General features: G+C 48.1%; 2 protein-coding genes across 3 annotated transcripts; both read left to right on the top strand.

The window, feature by feature from the left end:
- The first annotated feature begins 433 nt into the window (after nt 1-433).
- On the top strand, nt 434-8,332 carry METTL17 (methyltransferase like 17). The gene is made up of 14 exons (XM_066343246.1): nt 434-556; nt 707-860; nt 947-1,081; nt 1,993-2,074; nt 2,325-2,406; nt 3,146-3,219; nt 3,844-3,938; nt 5,450-5,520; nt 5,711-5,818; nt 6,470-6,538; nt 7,221-7,271; nt 7,524-7,616; nt 7,828-8,012; nt 8,083-8,332. Exons 1-14 carry the CDS (start codon nt 476-478, stop codon nt 8,186-8,188), a joined length of 1,386 nt encoding a protein of 461 aa, XP_066199343.1. The 5' UTR covers nt 434-475; the 3' UTR covers nt 8,189-8,332.
- Nucleotides 8,333-9,531: 1,199 nt separating this feature from the next.
- Nucleotides 9,532-12,224, top strand: SLC39A2 (solute carrier family 39 member 2). 2 transcript variants are annotated; one of them, XM_066341978.1, is made up of 4 exons: nt 9,532-10,048; nt 10,227-10,357; nt 10,587-10,637; nt 11,063-12,224. In XM_066341978.1, the coding sequence occupies exons 1-4, from the start codon at nt 9,934-9,936 to the stop codon at nt 11,693-11,695; spliced, it is 930 nt and encodes a 309-aa protein (XP_066198075.1). In that variant the 5' UTR covers nt 9,532-9,933; the 3' UTR covers nt 11,696-12,224. The 2 variants fall into 2 exon arrangements, with proteins under 2 accessions (XP_066198075.1, XP_066198076.1); XM_066341979.1 differs by having other exon boundaries at nt 9,576-10,048; nt 10,592-10,637; nt 11,063-11,164.
- The last annotated feature ends 8,663 nt before the right edge of the window (nt 12,225-20,887 follow it).

Here is a 20,887-nt window from a genome sequence, read left to right on the forward strand (position 1 = left end):
TTTATTAACTATTCATTTTTGTTCTCTTTAGTCGCCTAAATCTGGCTTCTATCTCATCTTCCCATTGCTACATTCTCCCAGGAATATGGGGGGCTGGGGACCAAGAGTTCAGAGTTCTCTAGAAAAAAAATCAAGAGAACTCAGGCAGCTAACATATGCAGAAAACAGCCTGTCAGTCTACCACGCCTTCCTAGAGACCCCAAACGTTCCTAGAGCCAGTTCTCTGGATTCCGGAAACCCCAAACGAGGACAATCCATTTCCGGCTGGTTAGTCGAAACCGAGGTCCACGTTCCACCCACATACGCCTACCTTCTAAGGTAATTTACATATAGATTTGTTTATTGGCTACTAGCAAGCTCTCGTTCTCCTCACTGGCTGATACTGCCACTTGCGTTGTTTGGCTCAAGATTTTGCTGCGGGAAGGCTGAGCGTCATAGGCACCTACATTTCCGTTTCCGGTTCGCCGCCGGAGTCATGGCGACTACCAGAGGCCAGAGGTATCTGTTGACATTAGGCAGATGGCGCCGCGGCGTTGGAGTAGCACCGCAGTCCCGGGTGAGTGCCTACCGTCCCTGCTCTCGGAGAGACTCGGGGTCCCCGGAACAGCTCCGCTCCCGACGGGAGCGCTCTCCGCAGCCCGTGCCTTAGCGCGCGCCCGCAACCTTTCCTTCTGCCTGCAAGTAGCTTTTCTTTCCCGGCTTGCAGGCTCTCGCTGCCCTTGTGCCCGGCGTGTCCCAGGTGGATAACAAGTCCGACTTTCTGGGGAAGAGGCTCCATCGCCGGCACCCCGGCATCCTGCGGCTGCCGCGCGTGCGGCTGCCTCAAGCACTGACCGACGCCGCGCAGTTACTGCTGCTCAGTGAGTAACGGTGGGAAAAGGAAGCTCTCGATGAAACGGAAACTGCCGGCATGCAACTGATGCCGTTTTTCATCTTTGGCCCAAAGAGAGTTCAGTGCCCAGTGTGGAGAAGCAGGTGCAAGCATTGACCAATTATCTCTGGAGCCGACATTTACCCATCGAGCCAGAGGAGCTGCAAAGACGGGCTGTACAGCTTGAGAAAAAATTTCTGGAAAACCCAGGTAGGGTTTAAGAATAATTAAAGAGTAGATCAGGCCGAATTATCAGTGAGAAACAAAGAGCAAGAAACAATTTTAGTCTCTCAAGTAGATACCGCGATTTCTTATTTGACTTTCTGAACAGAGCAGTTTTTACAATGAAGCCTTACTAAGAGAAGATAGATTGAAATAGAAGATAGATTAAAATAATAATAAGATTACTCTCCGGGCTTTGGTGAAGGTCAGTGAGTGCTTTAGTATCCTGTTGAAATCTAGATCTTTGTATTTTCCCTCCAAATCCATTGGATTAGGACCATTTAAGTTTTTATTCAAGTGAAAGCCCTTGTATGGTTCCCTGTGCATTGCTGAAACCTTCTTCAGGGATAGAAGAATAAGTACACTTTGTCACGTTATTTTCGTTAGTGTGAACTCCTTCATTTTACAGATATGCCTTTTATTCATCTTGTGTTTCGCACAGTACCTGGCTTATAATAGACACTCAATAAATGGAATAGTAGTGAATTGAACACAGTCCTGAGACTTAAGATTTCCAAGTCTTGTTCATCCCTATAGGAACATTGGAGACATCACAATCTTAAGTTTTGAGGAAGTGAGGAAATCCACAAAATACTGTCCTTATCTTATCCTTTAAATCTATATTACACTTCCCTTTAATACAGATCAAAACCTGTGGGATGGGATGGATTGAGTTAAATAAACTTCTGTTAGAGACAAAGTACTATCTGATACCCTCTAGCAGTGGTGATCATTATTATTCTTACCTGAAATTTATCTCTAAGTTTGGCTTCTCTCTTAAGCTTTGAGGCTTTTCCCGTGTAGGAGCTGGGGAAGAGTGGGCAAGCAGTATATTCAGACATTGAATTTGAGCGCTATTCTTCCTAGATTCTCACTTCTAGTCCTTTTTCTCACCCCAGACTTATCTCAGACAGAGGAGAAACTTCGTGGAGCAGTGCTGCGTGTCCTGCGTAAAACTACCTACCATTGGCAACAACTGAGGTAAGAGACTAGAGGGGCTGCAGAAGAAACTTTGACTTTTGAAGGAGAGTTGGACAAGTACAGTTACACAATTTTATGTTTTAAAAAGCAGCCTGGTTTGTAGGGCTTCCCCAGATGTCTTCTGTGTTGTGAAATGAAGGTGCTGACCTGGAAGAGCCCTTTCCAAAGATTTCATTTCCTAAAAATCTAGAGGTAGCTATGGGATAGAGGTTGTTTCCCAGTGGAAATGACTCTCTGGTTTTTCTGGCAGCTACACTGAGGGGCTGAGCCTGGTGTATATGGCAGCAAGACTGGATGGTGGCTTTGCAGCAGTCTCCAGGGCATTCCACGAGGTGAAAGTCCTACAACTTCTTAGTTGAACCCTTTCCCCTCAGTTCCCTTATTCATCAAGTACTCTTCTGAAGTAGAATTCTTGGGATGTTTTATGTGCATTTTTTTTTTTTTTTTTTTGCATTTTTCTGAAGCTGGAAACAGGGAGAGATAGTCAGACAGACTCCCGCATGCGCCCGACCGGGATTCACCCGGCACGCCCACCAGGGGCGACGCTCTGCCCACCAGGGGGCGATGCTCTGCCCATCCTGGGCGTCGCCATGTTGCGACCAGAGCCACTCTAGCGCCTGAGGCAGAGGCCACAGAGCCATCCCCAGCGCCTGGGCCATTTTTGCTCCAATGGAGCCTTGGCTGCGGGAGGGGAAGAGAGAGACAGAGAGGAAGGCGCGGCGGAGGGGTGGAGAAGCAAATGGGCACTTCTCCTGTGTGCCCTGGCCGGAAATCGAACCCAGGTCCTCCGCACGCTAGGCCGACGCTCTACCGCTGAGCCAACCGGCCAGGGCCTTATGTGCATTTTTTTAAGAGGCTCTTTTTATCATTTGAAAGGATGTTGTGACCCAGGAAAGGTTTAGAATCACTATTTTAGAAGCTTCCTGTTATATAAAACATATTATATTTATATTTGAATTTCAAAATACAGTCACATCTCATACCTTCTGTCTCAGTCTCCTTATTCATGTTTACCAAGACCATAAATACGTGTCTGCTTACCCTACTGTGGGGCGTTGTGTGTTTTTTCAGATCCAGACTCAAATTCCAGAGTTCCAACCACAAACCTTGATGGACTTTGGTTCAGGTACTGGTTCTGTCACCTGGTGAGTATCTTTCTCTAACCATTCTAGCTCTAGAGAGCCATGCTTACACCACTCCAATGTTAAGACACTGGAAAACCAGAGGAAAAGTGGGAAAGTTGGGAATCAGAATGTTTCTTTCCTCAGAATAGGCAAGGCATGAGAAAACATATGAATTAGGGCCAGAATTTAAATGTCAAATGAAAAAAGACCCATGTTTAGTTCTGACCAGGTATCTTGGTTAGAGTGTCCTCCTAATACGCCAAGGCTAGTTTGATCCCTGGTCAAGGCACATAACAAGAATCAACCAACGAATGTATAAACAAATGGAAAAACAAGTCGCTATTTCTCTCTCTCTCTCTCTCTCTCTCTCTCTCTCCCCCCCTTCTCTCCCCCTCCCTTCCCCTTCCTTTCTCTCTCTCTAAAATCAATAAAAATAAATAAATATTTTTAAAAAGATCCATGTTTAGAAAGATAAAAAGGAAAGAAATTTAGTAAGGCATAAGTTGTAAATTAAATAAGAAAATAACATTGTTTTTCCAACATTTTACTATAACAGCCTGTTTTCCCAGGGGTGGGGTTTGGAATTGAGGGGTCACTTGTAGAAATTATTCTTTGTCATGAGATCGGTATATTTTGTCATCCTAGGGCTGCTCATAGTATTTGGGGCCAGAGCCTACGTGAATATGTGTGTGTGGACAGTTCAGCTGCTATGTTGAATTTGGCAGAAAAGCTACTGAAAGGTGAGGACAAGGTATAAGGAAGGTCTTTTCCACAGTGGAAGGAGTTAAGAAAGCAAAGGAATACCAGAAAGGGTGTTTTATTTGAGAGCAAAGGGGAGAGTTAAAAGTTAAAGATGGCCTGACCTGTGGTGGCTCAGTGGATAAAGCATCGACCTGGAAATGCTGAGGTCGCTGGTTTGAAACCCTGGTCTTGCCTGGTCAAGGCACATATGGGAGTTGATGCTTCCAGCTCCTCCCCCCTTCTCTCTCTCTCCCTCTCTCTCTCCTCTCTAAAAATGAATAAATAAAATTAAAAAAAAAAACAAAGTTAAAGATGACCCTGGTCTTGTTCCAATGTTATAGTCAAGCAGAGGGTGGTAGAGCCCTTTGCTAGACCATGGATGGGTTGAGTAAGATTAACAGGGCAGGTTATTCAGTGTACTCCCTGTCCTTCTTAACATTTGTTTACCCTGTACATCTCACTCTCACCTAGCATTTTTCTTTATGCTTAGGGCCATGTTTCTTATCAGGACTTCACTTCAGTGTATACCTATACACTAGCAATTTTCAACCTTTTTTCATCTCATGACACACATAAACTAATTACTAAAATTCTGCAGCACACTAAAAAATATATTTTTTGCTGATATAACAAAAGAAAAAAGTTATGAATTTGATTAATTTACACCAGACAGCTATATTTGTGTTGGCTGTTACCATTTTTTATTTCACACTCTAAGGTAAAAGAGGTCAGTGCCCCTGACTAAATAGTCAGATATTGCATGTTTAAAAATTCTTGCATCGGGCCTGACCAGGCGGTGGCGCAGTGGATAGAGCATCGGACTGGGATGCAGAAGGACCCAGATTCAAGACCCCGAGGTCACCAGCTTGAGCGCGGGCTCATCTGGCTTGAGCAAAAAGCTCACCAGCTTGGACCCAAGGTCGCTGGCTCCAGCAAGGGGTTACTCGGTCTGCTGAAGGCCTACAGTCAAGGCACATATGAGAAAGCAATCAATGAACAACTAAGAAGTCGCAATGCGCAATGAAAAACTAATGATTGATGCTTCTCATCTCTCTCTGTCCCTGTCTATCTCTGCCTCTGTAAAAAAAAAAAAATTCTTGCATCGGCCCTGACTGGTTTGCTCAGTGGATAGAACATTGGGTGTGACATACGGGCATCCCGAGTTCGATCCCTGGTCAGGGCACACATGAGAAGCGACCATCTGCTTCTCTCCCCCTTCTTTCTCTCTCTCTTACAGCCGGTGGCTTGATTGGTTTGAGCATCTGCCCCGGGCGCTGAGGATAGCTCGATTGGTCCATGTGTTGGCCCAGGGTGCTGAGGATAGCTCAGTTGATTTGAGCATCTGCCCCAGGCAGGGATTGCGGGGTAGATCCCAGGTGGGGTACAGGCAGGAGTCTGTCTCTCTATTTCCCCTCCTCTCACTTTAAAAAAAAAAAGAAATTTTGCATCATACTGGTTGAAAATTGCTGCTATGCACTCACAGTTGCCACACCTCTGCTTTCCTTTACAGGTGGTTCAGAAAATGGGGAGCCATATATTCCAGGTGTCTTTATCAGACAGTTTCTACCTGTGTCACCCAAGGCAAGTAGCAATGTACCGAATTTACTAAATGTGGAATTTGGAAGATGGAAAACCTGGCCTCAGCTTTGCAACCCAGCATTGAGTGTTAGAAGATGAAAGACAGCAGAAGAAATTTAGGGAGAGAGAACTTTATTGTGCTCTTGAAAGGAGAAGATGGCAGGTCTGTCATGTTCCCTGTCTTGGTCCTCAGGTCCAGTTCAATGTGGTGGTATCAGCCTTTTCCCTAAGTGAACTGCCGAGCAAGGCTGACCGCACTGAAGTAGTCCAAACCTTGTGGCGCAAGACAAGTGATTTTCTGGTGAGTTGAAGTCCCCCCCTTTTTTTAAGTTTTAATGAAGCTTCATGGTTTTTTGTTTTGTGTTTTTGTGGTGGGCCATCATCTTTAATCCTAGTTTGCACCCGGTGGGCAAGTAAAAACACACACTGGGCTCTAAAACCCACTCATTCAGTGCTCACAAAGCTACTGACTTATCCGAGTTTCCTAGAATCAAAGGTTTCTAGCTCACCAGACTTATTCACCTCTGTTCCCCATCTCCTTCCTTCTCCCTGCACAAACTGCACAAACTGGCTTCTCTCTCAGCACTCCACCATCTTGGTTAGTTCTCCTGGCCTCCTCCATGTGGCCTTTCTCTGCTCTCCTCTCTAATGCTAATCTCAGGAACCAAGAGAGAGCAAGCTCCTGGTCTGCCCCACTTTATAGTGTAGAAACCAAACCCAGCTTCATGGTTTTTATGCTTTTCCTTCTCTACATTGGAGCTTGTCTTCATTCTCAATCATTTTTTCTCCTGCATAGATTCTTTTGTCCCTCTTTTAGGGTCACCATCTGCATCTTATATATAATGCCATTTCCTTTAAGACTGCTATTCCATCTGTGAATACTTTTACAGAGCTACTGACATTTGTGCTTTTATATAATTCATGGCCCTCACTCATTTCCTTTTCTCACCAGATATTGGTGGAGCATGGAACAAAAGCTGGCCACGGCCTTCTCATGGAAGCCAGGGACCTGGTCCTTAAGGTAAGTTTCTTTCTCTTTCTCACCAGCCCCCTACACTCCCCATCTGTCTGTCACCAGTTACTGGTACTCCCTTGAAAACTGAAAAGACAAAGTCATGCAAAGGTAAGGGTGGCTCTCAGGTTAGTAGGTATATAAAGCCATTGTAATGTAGGGAACTGGCTGGCAAACTAGGGCCTCCAGATCAAATCTGGCCTGCCACCTGTATTTGTATGAGCCAGGCTTATCTGAGTGTCTGTTGTGTATGGCTGCTTTCATACTAAAAATGCCAGAGATGAGTAGTTGGGACAAAAACAGATTTTGCCTACTCTCTGGGCCTTTAAAAAAGAGTTTGCTAACCCCTGACCTCGGACATGGCTGAGCCAAAAACCGTCTCTCTTTGGGACTGTAGAAGCCAGTGTACAATCCCGAATTTAATGGTCTTGGAGTGGGATATTTTGAGAGTGGAGGTTGCTGACAAGGAGAGCACCATCCTATGTGCCAAGTTCCAGCCTTTTTCCCGCTGCAAAGAGAAAGTTTTTTGTTTGTAGTATTAGAGAAGCAGCCAGCTTAACTCAAAAAACACAGTTAATAATTACCAGAACCGAATGTTAGAAGAGTTCTCAATTGAGTGAGTGCAGAGATTGACTTATGGGAATAGATGCTTCAGGACCAACTTAATTTTTTAAATTTTCTTTGCTTTCAGGGAAAGGAAAAGTCACCTCTAGATCCTCGACCTGGTTTTGTCTTTGCCCCAGTGAGTATTCTCCTTTTCCCAGCATGCAGAGATCTGAGCTCAGCTGTGGCCAGGACAAGTGAGAGGGCAAAGCTGAACCACCCTCCACTGCTCTGTGCCCCTATCCCATTTCGTGGTGATTCCCCTGTTCTCCCAGCCCCCTGCCCCTATGCTCCCTTATCCCTAGGTCTTCCTGACCCTGTCACTCAGTTTTACAGTTTTATGGTCTTTTGTTATTTTATCTTACCTCATGCCTTTTATGTGTGTTTACAGTGTCCCCATGAACTTCCCTGTCCCCAGTTGACAGCCTCTAAGCCCCTGGCCTGTAGCTTTTCCCAGGCTTACCATCCCATCCCCTTCAGCTGGGTATGTACCCGGGAATATCACAGCAGGGAGGAGAGAGCTTGGGGAAGCAGGGTGAAAAAGCCTCAGAGGTGGGGGGAGTTGGAAAATTCAGAGTAGCCTGGAGATTGCAGGGCCTGAATGTGCCTGACGTAGAACATGAAAGGGCTGCAGGAATGGGGGTCAAAATTTTTTCCCATATCCTTTTCCCAAAAACAGTTTGTCTGTATCTTAGAACAAGAAGCCAAAGGAAGAAAAGTTCTCGATGGTGATCCTTGCCCGGGGGTCTCCAGAGGAAGCTCATCGCTGGCCCCGGATCACTCAGCCTGTCCTTAAACGGCCTCGCCATGTGCATTGTCACCTGTGCTGTCCAGATGGGCGTGCGCAGCATGCTGTGATCACAGCCCGCCGGCATGGCAGGTACAGAGGCGGTGACCAGAATTAGTGGGAGGAGCAGAACCTACAGCCCACACTGACCTCTTTTCCATAGGGATCTGTATCGCTGTGCCCGTGTCAGCTCCTGGGGAGATCTTTTACCTGTGACCACGCCATCTGAGCTTCCTCCATCCCCTGCTGAAGACCCCCTTGAGAGTTGACAAGGATGTGTAACAAGGGTTTTCTTGTATCGTGCCTGCCAAGGCTAAAGCTACCTGGTATCCAGGATGGGAGCACTGGTACCCCTGTGTATCTGCATTTGTTAGAGTTTTTAATAATAATTAAAAGTTTTCAAAGAATGGGAATGGGTCTTGTGATTCTTACAAGGTATAGAGGTCAGCTGTCACGGCTTATCCTGTAACAAAGTGAGCCCCACACAGACGTCCAGCCCGGCCACCCTCCCCTGTGAGCGTACTGCTGCTTCTGCCAGAGACCAGATGTCCCAGGGAAGTAATCTGGGGTAGTGGGGAAACTGCCCTCAGCACTCTGAGAACTGGCTCGGCAGGTCTCCGGGTTGTTAGGCCACCTGAACAGGGGACCAGCAGCTGCCTGCCTCTGTGTTCCTTCTCCCTCCTTCCTTTCCTTTCATCTTGCTCAGGGCTCATCGGCTCCCCCAGAGTTTGTCTCATGAGTTTCCCTGAAGAGTTCATCCCTTTGGGACTGAATTCTCCGTCTCCACCCCCAAATGTCCAGGTAGGTCCTTCAGGTCACCTGGTTCATTTCTGTTTTTGTTTCAGAGCTAGCGCATTTTTCTTTTCTTTTTTTTTTTTTTTTTTTTTTGTATTTTTCTGAAGCTGGAAACGGGGAGAGACAATCAGACTCCCGCATGCGCCCGACTGGGATCCACCCGGCACGCCCACCAGGGGCGATGCTCTGCCCACCAGGGGGCGATGCTCTGCCCCTCCGGGGCGTCGCTCTGCCGAGACCAGAGCCACTCTAGCGCCTGGGGCAGAGGCCAAGGAGCCATCCCCAGCGCCCGGGCCAACTTGGCTCCAATGGAGCCTTGGCTGCGGGAGGGCAAGAGAGAGACAGAGAGGAAGGAGGGGGGGAGGGTGGAGAAGCAAATGGGCGCTTCTCCTCTGTGCCCTGGCCGGGAATTGAACCCGGGTCCCCCGCACGCCAGGCCGACGCTCTACTGCTGAGCCAACTGGCCAGGGCGCATTTTTCTTTATATTGAAATTCTCAGTCTCCCACAATACGTATCAGAAAATAGGCACCGTCAGAAGTGGCAGCAGTATCAGTGTTGAATACTAGAAATCTCAGGCCCCAGTAGACATTTCCATACCTGGAGCTATTTGGGGGGTTACAGGAAAGGGGAATCCCCTCATCTACTAGTTCCCAGAGTGGTGGCAGCTTCGCTTCTCAGCCCCTCGTCCCCCTCCTCCTTACGCCTACGTGGCCCCAAATCCCCTGGAAGGGAAAGTGAGTTCAGGTATCAGGTAGCAACCTATAAGACTTGGGTTGGGGTGGAGAGGGTATGGATGGCTTAGATCTCATGTCTTGAGTGAGGCAGGACCAGATTGTCCCCAACACAAAACTGAGAAGTATGTACCAGAGACCCATTTGGGATTAGACCTTCAAAGCATGAACTAAATCCACAGCCCTTGGATTAGTCATGGAACTGAAGGGAGAAGACGGCACAGGGCTGTGCCTGGCAGGGAGTCTGGAGTTTCTGGTTTCGGTGTGAGCCAGGGGAGGAGCCTCCATGCAGGGGAGGTGGAAAGCTGGGGCCGGGCCCCAGTTAGCTATGCAAGGCTGCGCAGAGGCAGCACAAAACAGGATCCAACGGCCTCCTTAAGCTCGGGAGTGGAGACTGCAGTTTTGACCACCTGAGGCTCCACTCTTGCTCCAAAGCTTGTAACTCCATTTGCCGTTCTGAGGCCTCTGCTTATCCTGTACCCCACGGATGGAGCCACTACTAGGAGCAAAAATTGGCTGCCTGTTTGCCCTGCTGGCCGTCACCCTGGTGTGTGGCCTTATTCCCATCTGCTTCAAATGGTTCCAGATCGAGGCGGCCGGAGGTATTGCCCTTCCGCATCTTTGTCCCATAACCTGAGTGACTTCAACCTGTCACCCTATCCTGACACCGGCTCTGATTCTCCTGCCACCCCAAGCCTGGATGATGGGTGCTGCCTGTTGCTCTTTAGTCACCTTTGTCAATCTCATTTCCCACTGGATTGCAACTCCTGCTTTTCGTAGGTCGCCACCGCCGGGTCCTCAGCCTTCTGGGCTGCGTTTCTGCCGGTGTTTTCCTGGGAGCAGGGTTCATGCACATGACTGCCGAAGCCCTGGAGGAAATCGAATCAGAGATCCAGAAGTTCATGATGCAGGTGAGCAGCTGGGTTGCAGGGCTGGGGCCAGAATGCTGAGCAGAACCAAGGGGAGACAGGCGGGAAAGTGATGGAGCCAAGGACGCGTGGGGGCCGATGGGAAAGATGACGCTCGTGTGGAAGGATGGCAGGTCATGCTGGGCTTTAAGGAGAGCAGTGGATTTGAAGGGACAGGACAGGAAGCTGACTTGCTCCATCTCCCATCTGATTTCTGCTTTTTTCTTCCTAGAATAGGACAGCGAGTGAGGGAAATTGTTCTGGTGTTGCTAATTCAGCTCATGTAAGTATCTCCCTCCCTGATCTGCAGGATGAGGAGACTAGACTCCTCATGCCAGACCCTTTGCGGAGATGCTGTGAAGAACCCCAAGAATCCCTGTGCTCCTCAGCTCAGGCTCTACAGGGAAAGGAGGGGGCCAACCGATCCCTTGGGTTTATGGAACCCAGCAAAGCTCTTGTCTACTCTCTCCCTCTTCTGCTGGCCCCTCAGACATGCTCTTCGTTTTCCCATATTCAGCCCCACTGACACTGCATCCCTTGGTCCCTCTGGTGTTCGTGTTGCATGTCCTCATCTCTCCCGGGCTTCTTCCCTTCCCCCTTTTAACGTTTTAGTTCCACATTCCACATCCTCTCCATTCTCCCATCCTGCTGCCTCCTCTGCACTTCCTCCTTCCTTTCCAGTCCCACAGCCCCTCTCTCTGTTCCCAGACAGACTATCCCTACGGAGAGCTCATCATCTCCCTGGGCTTCTTCCTTGTCTTCCTCTTGGAGTCGTTGGCCCTGCAGTGCTGCCCTGGAGCGGATGGAGGATCCAAAGTGCAGGAGGAGGAAGTGGGCGGGGCTCACGCCCTTGGACTCCACAGCCACGGACCTCTACCCTCTCCCTCGCCGAGTCCCTTTCGAGCCCTCATCCTCTTGCTCTCGCTCTCCTTCCACTCGGTGTTTGAAGGGCTGGCCGTGGGGCTGCAGACAACAGTAGCAGCCACCGTGCAGCTGTGTCTTGCTGTCCTGGCTCACAAGGGGCTCATCGTGTTTGGTGTAGGACTGCGGCTGGTGCAGACAGGCACTGGGTCGCGATGGGCTGTGTTCTCCATAGTGTCATTAGCTCTTATGTCCCCCCTGGGCCTAGCCCTCGGGCTGGCTGTGGCTGGAGGAGCCTCTTCAGGGGGGCAAGGCTTAGCCCAGGCTGTGTTAGAGGGGGTGGCAGCTGGCACCTTCCTGTATGTCACCTTCCTAGAAATTCTGCCCAGGGAGCTAGCTGGGCCTGAGGCCCCTCTGGTCAAGTGGGGCTGTGTAGCTGCTGGTTTTGCCTTCATGGCCTTTATTGCCTTGTGGGCCTGAGAGGTTAATGACTTTTCTGATGAACCCATCTAGAATGATGTCCCTACCACCAGGAGACACTTCCCAAATGGCTTTGGCCCTCAGACATTTCTTCACAAGACTACATGGGATTCACTAGGCATCATCCTCATGAACTAGAGCCTGACTTTTCCTACATGGGATCCCACAGCTCATCCAGGACTGAGAAAAGATGTTTGAGATTGAGTGCCTCCATTAGGAATTGATATGAAGACCATCACTCCAGATTGGACCCTTGTCCCAGTTTTGTTACTGTGGGTAATAAAACGTCCATTTTACCTTCCCTCTTCAGGCATGTTATCTACCCTTCATCTCCCCAGGTTACCTAAGAGCTGCCGAGTGCAGTAGGGGTGGGAGGGTGAGTGCTGGCTGCAGTCTTCTGGAACCAGGGCCCCCAGCTGTTTTGTCATTTGCAGCCACGTTCCCCAGACATGGGAGCATTGCTGAAATTCCAACAACACACTCCACCTTACCCCCAGGTGTTGAGGTACTGAGCCGGTTTCCAGCATATAGAGAAGAGGTTTATAAGTGGAAACCATGAGGATCTAGATTTTTTTCCTATACTAACCACACCCACTCCACTCCCAGTACCTATTATTGGTCACCTACATGTCCAACAGACTCTTTTTTTGTTTTTGTGACAGAGAGACAGACAGACAGAAAGGGAAGGAAATGAGAAGCATCAATTCTTCGTTGCAGCACCTTAGTTGTTCATTGATTGCTTTCTCATATGTGCCTTGATGGGGGACTACAACAGAACAAGTGACCCCTTACTCAAGCCAGCGACCTTGGGCTCAAGCTGCTGACCCTTGCTCAAATCAGATGAGCCCACACTCAAGCCAGAAACCTCGGGGTTTCGAACCTGGGTCCTCTGCATCCCAGTCCAATGCCCTATCCACTGCACCACCGTCTGGTCAGGCATCCAGCAGACTCTTGAGATCAGGCTCAATGGAGTCTACTTCCATCTGGTTTCTATTTTTCACACTGAGCCCCATGTGGCCTTGGGGACAGGATTGCTCTTACAGCCTCTGTCTCCTCCCAGCTGCCTCGTGCTGTGGGATTAAGAAGCAGTGTGTTTGGAAAGAGAGAAAGATGCCAGCTAGATTCCAAGGGTGATTACTTGGCTCTGCTGTGACACGTTGGCTTTCCTTCTGCCTGCCCTGCCTGCCACTATGCCTCTGGCCCCTCCCCGCCTCCCACTGGACCATCATCTTTCGGGTGAGTAACCTCTACAATTTCTCTTAAAAACTGCACAAGTACAAAAACTGATTATCTGGAATGGAGGAGGAGCAGGACGACTGCTGCCCAGCCCTGACCCGTGAGCTGGAGGAATATGTCAGACTGGGTGGCGAGACAGGGAGAGAGAAGGTGTGCCCTGCAAGCTCAGGCACCCTCACCAGCTCGCCCCTCTGAATACGGTCAGTGTAGAAGCCCAAGTGGCCCTAACATGGGCAAGGTCTCCTCTGAGTTTCATTCTTGGCTCATTTCATTTCCATCTTCTGTCCTTACCATTCCCCTCCCCACAAATTACGATGTATAACCCCCCTCACCAACCCAACTTACACACCCAGGGATCCATGAGAAGCCAAGCTAAAGGCAAAGCTAAATACAAATGTCTGATACAGGAAATAATTTCCCTGAAGCATGTCCTATTCTGCTTCCATTCAGTGTTAAATGCACACGCACGTAACACACTCGGAACAGGGCCTCGTATGTGATCAGGATAATAGAGTTTCCACACTGAGCATCTGCTATGTGCCAGGCACTGTGCTGTTGCTTCCACATACACCATCGCACCTTCCCAACCCTGCCAGGTAGATATTATCCCCTTCTAAGTCCAGGGAAGTGCGCTCCAAAGTTAAATGACTTGATCACATAACTAACTGGGCTTCAAACCCATGTTTTTGTGATGATAAGAAAAGCTGAATATATAAGGTCTACCGGAAAATTCTGTCCGTTTTTGGAATAAAACAAAATATAAATTTTTCTTACTGTCAATAAACTTTATTAAATAATATAATTGCCATTATTATTAATGATTTCTTGCCAGTGTGAGTGCAATTTGTATATCCCATTTTTGAAAAATGTTTTATCTTTTGATGCGAAAAATTGAACCAGTGCTTCATATCTTTTTCATTTTTGAATTTTTTGCCCTTCAAAAAATGTTGTAAGGACAAAAAACAAGTGATAGTCGGAGGGTGCTAAATCCAGGGAATATGGTGGATGCGACAGGCATGCTTCTGTAGCATTTCTTCCTTATTGAAATTCATAAAAATTACAGTGGCGTAAATGAACTTTATCAGTAGCCATGGGTACACTATCGCTTCACACATAAGACTAATGTGAATCAACTTTGTTTTAGTTAATTTGCTACGTCAGTATGTATACATTAAGTGATAAAAATAGAGAGGCACACATGCGCCAAATAAACGTGCTTACGGGTCAAAACTTGTGATAGGAACGGACAGACGGACAGAACTTTCCGGTAGACCTTATATAAATTCTATTCTTTTTATCTTGCCTTCCCTACCTTTACCTTACCTGTATCTCCTGTATTCTATATTAGGGTCTCAGGAGAAAGCGGAGAGCACATTGGATAATTGAGGCAAGTTTAATAAAGGGAGTGTGTAGAAGGTGTGCACAGTGTTAGGACAGACAGACCAGCAAATGATGGTGCCACTCCCTGGGGCTGAGTGGCAGCAATGCTGGTACCTGGGCTGAAGAGAAGGAGCAGTGGTCAGAAACTCGAGAGAGCCAACCACCAGGAGCTGTGGCCTTTGGTAGAGGAACACGAGCCCCCTGCCAGGACTCCACATGGTGGAAGCCGGAGGAATACTCTCACTCTCCTACTCACGGGTCCACTGCCATGGATCGTACTGGCCATGCCCAAACAAAAGCCAAAGGACAGAAATGTCTGTTGGTGCATTGCCTGTAGATCAGCTTGGGGAAGCACGGGTCATAAAGAAACCTGAAGGGGCCACAGAAAATGTCCAGCATCAATTCTCTGCAGCTTTCAACTTAAGTGGACGTTCAGAAGGATGAATTGGAGGGGACACAATTATATGGACAATAGAGAGCTGTTTCCGGTACAGACTATATAGAAAGGCGACTTGAGGAGAAGTACATTAGCTTCAGGTTCTTCATGTGTTTCTGGGTCACTGATGCTATCAGCATTCAGGTAAATGAGCAGAGGTCAGGAGCATTCAAGCAGAGTGAGTCATACCTTTTGCCTCCTCCCAACCCGGGAGCCCTTAGATTCCCTTGTAGCCCCCTTCACTTTCAGCCATCAATGCTTTCTTTCCTTCCCACAACCACTTCTCTTTCCCAAGACCCTTACCAACCAGGACAGGAACCATCTTTAGTTCAAACAATGTTATATCAAGAGCTGGAATAAAGCTAGCTAGAGAATGGCTCCATAAAGACAGCATCAGGATCAGGAAGAGGAACAATCTTGATTCTTTTCTTTTTTATATATATAAGTGAGAGGAGGAAATATAGTGAAACAGACTCCTGCATGCGCCCCAACTGGGACCGGGATCCACCTGGCAACCCTGGTCTGGGGCTGATGTTCAAATCAGCCAACCGAGCTATCCTCAGGGCCTGGGGCAACACTCAATCAGTTGAGCTCTGGCTGTGGGAGAGGAAGAGGGAGAGGAAGATAGACAAAGGGGAGAGGGAGGGTGTTGGGCAAACCAATGTGTTTCAAGTGTGAAACAAGTGTGTTTAGGTTTGTTTGCTTGTATTTTGCATTGGTGCGGGGCAGCGCCATGTGTGTGGTCTACAGAAGGCTGCCGTCCTTCCCCTCAGAGCGGAAGATTGCAGATTGTGGACTGCCTGCTGCTGTGGAAAGCAGAGATTGTTTGCTATTGTTTGTCTGAGAAGGGATATTTCCACCTGACCTGTTTCGCTGGGGAGTGCTGAGGGGGTTGGCAGTCCTGCTGAGGCTGGTGGGGGCTGTGAGTCCGGAAGAGTCTGGAGAAAGAAAAGGAAGTGGTCTTTCCTGCCAGTTTGCTCCTCTGCCCACCATTTTCCAGCTCCACAGTTCCTTTACCGTCTGCCCAAATCCAGTCTGAACCTGCTGGCCATGGCGGCAGCCACTGGCCTTACAGCGGACCATTCCCTTATTAAAGTCTCATATCATAAGGGCAGATGAGCAAACAGGCAGGGAAGACCACCTCCCTTTCTTTCTCCAGACTCACCCAGACTCACAGGCCCCCACCAGCCTCAGCACGCCCCAGCCAGACAGACTGGCGAAATCTCAGGGCTCCCAAGCCCCTCAGCACTCCCATATTCTCTCTCTCTCTCTCTCTCTCTCTCTCTCTCTCTCTCTCTCTCTCTCCCTCTCTCTCTCTCTGGACTCAGTGAGGGGGCCCAATCAGCAATTTGCAATCTGCCGCCCTGAGGGCAAGCACCTGCAGCCTTCCATAGACTGTACACACATGGCATGGTGCTGACTCACACCAATGCAAAATGCCAATGCAAAATACTAGCGAGCAAACCTAAACAAACTTGTTTATCCAACACCCACCATTTTCTGAGCAAACCTAAACAAACTTGTTTATCCAACACCCACCATTTTCTGGCTTCGCTGTTCCTTTACTGTCTGCCGGAATCCAATGGGAACCTGCATGGCCATGGCGGCAGCCACTGCCTTACAGAGGGAAAGGGAAACAGATGGTCACTTCTCTTGTATACCCTGACCAGGAATCGAACTTGGGACATCCATACTCTGGGCTGGCATTCTATCCAGGGAGCCAACTGCCAAGGCCTTGATTATTTTCTTTTCTTTTCTTTTTTAATTTTTTTAAAGATTTTATTTATTATAGAGAGGGGAAAGAGAGAGGGAGGGAGGGGGAGGAAGGGGAGGAGCAAGAAGCATCAACTCCCATATGTGCCTTGACCAGGCAAGCCCAGGGTTTTGAACCAGCACCCTCAGCATTTCCAGGTTGACACTTTATCCGCTTTATCCACTGCGCCACCACAGGTCAGGCCAAGGCCTTGATTATTTTCAAAAGATATGAATTGGCCCTGGCCGGCAGTTGGCTCAGCAGTAGAGCATTGGGCCCTGCGTGTGGAAGTCCTGGGTTCAATTCCCGGCCAGGGCACACAGGAGAAGTGCCCATCTGCTTCTCCACCCCTCCCCCTCTCCCTTCTCTCTATCTCTCTCTTCCCCTCCCACAGCCAAGGCTCCACTGGAGCAAGGTTGGCCCGGGTGCTGAGGACAGCTTCATGGCCTCTGCCTCAGGTGCTAGAATGGCTCCAGCCACAGCAGAGTGACACCCCAGATGGACAGAGCATCACCTCCTGGTGGGCATGCCAGGTGGATTCCAGTCGGGTGCATGCAGGAGTCTGTCGGACTGCCTCCCTGCTTCTAACTTAAGAAAAATATAAAAGAAAAAAAAAGATATGAATTGCCAGTAAGGAACCAGAGAAAGCTACAAGGTATCAGACGAATGTGATTTTAAATGAGATGGAAACAAGGAAGGATGGAATAAGAACCGGCATGAGAACCACAGGATAGGAGGGAGAGCTGAGTTAGCTGGGGTCCAATGACTAGAAGCCAGAATCAGGAGTGAACTTTGCCTGACCAGGCGGTGGCGCAGTAGATAGAGCGTTGGACTGGGATGTAGAACAACCAGGTTCGAGACCCCAAGGTTGCAGCTTGCTGGCTTGAGCAAGGGGTTACTCGGTCTGCTGTAGCCCCACCGTGAAGGCACATATGAGAAAGCAATCAATGAACAACTAAAGTGCCACAACAACAACAACAAAAAACTGATGATTGATGCTTCTCATCTCTCTCCGTTTCTGTCTGTCTCTCCCTATCTATCCCTCTCTCTGACTCTCTCTCTGTCTCTGTAAAAAAAAAAAAAAGTGAATCTTGATTCAGCTTGATTCAGCCTGTGTACGTTGTAATCTGAAGAAAATTAGGATCATGAGAATTAATAAACATAGGGAAGATATGTAGAATGAGGAGAAGCTAATTGAAATATACATAGGAAAATCATGTAGAACACTTTTCAAATCTCCTCCTTATGCCCCTCCCCACCCCTCATTCTCCACCCCCACACATGCTGCGGTGGGATTCAGCAGGTTTGCACCTGTTCAGCAGAACCAATACCTAATTTTTGTTGAATTTGATGAACTGGTTGTTAAAATGGCACTTGTAATCAGGGTTCTCTCTAAGGTGGGCACCAGGGCAGCTGCCCAATGTGGAAATCACAATTTTACATTCCTTACTCTTTTTTAATGTTCATCTGCTCAACAGCGTATTCTAAGCATCAGTAGTAATGTTCATTCCGTCCACAGGTGAAAAAATTGCAAGTGAGGACACCAATCAAGAAGCAACATGGAGCCTGAGCAGGCAGTGACTCAGTGGATAGAGCTTCGGACTGGAATGTGGAGGACCCAGGTTCGAGACCCCGAGGTCGCCAGCTTGAGCACGGGCTCATCTGGTTTGAGCAAAGCTCACCAACTTGAGCCCAAGGTCGCTGGCTTGAGCAAGAGGTCACTCTGTCTGCTGTAGCCCCCCACCCCCACCAGGTCAAGGCACATATGAGAAATCAATCAATGAACAACTAAGGAACCGCAATGAAGAATTGATGTTTCTCATCTCTCTTCCTTTCTGTCTGTCCATATCTGTCCCTCTCTTTGACTCTCTCTGTCTCTCCCACAAGAAAAAAAAAAAAAGAGCCTGACCAGGTGGTGGTGCAGTGGATAGAGCGTCGGACTGGGATGCGGAAGGACCCAGGTTCGAGACCCCGAGGTCGCCAGCTTGAGCGCCGGCTCATCTGGCTTGAGCAAAGAGCTCACCAGCTTGGACCCAAGGTCGCTGGCTCCAGCAGGGGGTTACTTGGTCTGCTGAAGGCCCACGGTCAAGGCACATGTGAGAAAGCAATCAATGAACAACTAAGAAGTCGCAACGCGCAACGAGAAACTGATGATTGATGCTTCTCATCTCTCTCCGTTCCTGTCTGTCTGTCCCTGTCTATCTCTGCCTCTGTAAAAAAAAAAAGATTTAAAAAAAAAGAAAAAGAAAAAGAAGCAACATGGAAATATCTTAAACAATAGTTTTATTGTTTTTTGTCAGGTATTTAATATTTTTTATTAATAATTTAAAACTCTTTCTTACAATCTAGTTTTGTATACCTTTTTTATTCTTATTTAAGTATTAAATGTATCAAATAATAAATAAAACAATATACTACCTTTCAGTATATCATTTTTTTATACTTAAAATGGTCATTAGGGCAGAAAACCAATTGTTACATTATTTGAATCCCACCACTGGGGTTGGCACATGTAGTGTGCCAACCAGCGAGATACCTTCACACTCCCCCACTGACCCAAGGGAGGAACATTTGCTTCACCTTTGGAACACTACCAAAGGTGAAGCAAAAGGCGTCAAGACATTGATTACTCCCCCAGGCCCATTTGTGGGGAGGCTTAAAGACACCAGTTTTCAATAATTTCCTTTTTATTTCAATTCTGTCCTGAGTTACTATCTTTAGATTTGTTAAATGTCAAATACATAATGCATTCTATTTTTGCCATATATTTATCCATCCCTCCTGCTACAGTTTCACTGTTTGTGTACCTTCAGAGAATTACCCTTTAATATCTCTTCATGAGTTCCACACTTTTCAAGCTTACACCACACTGCTCTCATCACTGTATCCTTCAGTTTTATGCTCCTTCCCATTGAACTGTCTCTTAGCTGTCCTGGATTTCTGACCCTAAAGTCAGGGAAACACATTCCTTGAGAATGAGAGGAAGAGAAGAACAGGAGTCCTAAGGCTGAAGCAGAGACAGAAGCTAAGGGATTTGTGGTTCAGCGTCTATGACGTCACCCATCGCTCCTGTGAGCCTGGGAGCTCTGATATGGAGAATAGGCAGGAGCCCCTGGCCTTGGTATCAGGTCCTCCCTTTGTATCTACTGTGTAGAATCACAAACAATGGGAGGCTCAGGACGGGAACTGGGAACTGGGGAAAGTCAGAAAGAACCATGACAACCACAGGGGGGCACTGCGTCCCCATGGGCTTGCCTGGAATGTGTAGGACCAAACACGTAGAGAGGTCAGTCAAGGACAGCACACCCCTCTCCCTTGCTCCCCAGCAGAGAGCATCTCTCCCTATTCCTAACCCTTGGGCTTATGCAGGGACGTCTATAGGAGAGACACACACGGTCATCACCCACTTCACACTCAGCCCCGTGGGAGGTGCACACACATGCACTCACATTTTACACAGAAATGAGATTATCTCCTGTAGATTACCCTGCTAACACAACAGTGTTATTTGTGCCTTCAATATGCTGAGAAAACCCGCCTCCCCCTCCCTAACGCACAGCAGCAGCTATTGCCAGAGAAGACTGATGCTGATTGGAGTCTTTGCCTTTTCCTCATGTTTTGTGTACCTGGGAGCTAGTTGGGGCAATGATTCCAATTATGCAGTTTCTTTCCTTCAGTGTGACATTTAAGCACCGGCTGCCTGCCCTGTGTGTGGTCACCCAGCACCTCACCTTCTGGTCCTGGCCTACTCCCTGGAAAACAGGCTCAGTCCCACGAGATGATGCCCAGGAATCAAGAGCACGCCCCACGCCACTCCCGTGCCGGTGTGTGGGCACGGGGCAGTGAGCTGCCTCAGCCCTCAGCTCAGTCCTGAGGAGGGTGTGTAACTGCCTGTGGGCTTCCATGAAGTAATCTAGCAAATGACCTTCTCTAGTCCATCCACAGTACTCTGGCCAGCAATACTATAGAGTGCCTTCTCATTTCTATGGTTAGTGCCCCGAAAGCCCAAGAGTCAGCCTGCAACACCCACAAAACATCTGAAATTGTCTGAATGATGGTTGTTCATACTTGCTGAGAAGCTTCTCAGAGAACCACAGATATAGTCTCATAACTTCCTAATTTTGGATTCATGTGGGAGGAGGAATTCCTGAGAGGAAATCCTGGTTGCTTTGACTCCCCTGAAGGAGTCTTCAGATTGGGATCAGCTGAGTAAACCAATAACCCCTCCAGAAACTGCATGAGGTATGATCTGCTGATTGTATCAAACCACCTAAACTGGCATCTAGGTGACCCCCCCAGAGGCCTGCAGGATGGAGATGGCCTTGGACACTTCAGTTGGCTTTCTGTACTTTGTTTTTTAAGAGCATAATGTTGGTGAAATCTCTGA

The sequence above is a fragment of the Saccopteryx leptura genome, chromosome 6 (assembly GCF_036850995.1).
Source record: "Saccopteryx leptura isolate mSacLep1 chromosome 6, mSacLep1_pri_phased_curated, whole genome shotgun sequence".
In the NCBI taxonomy this organism is placed as follows: domain Eukaryota; kingdom Metazoa; phylum Chordata; class Mammalia; order Chiroptera; family Emballonuridae; genus Saccopteryx; species Saccopteryx leptura.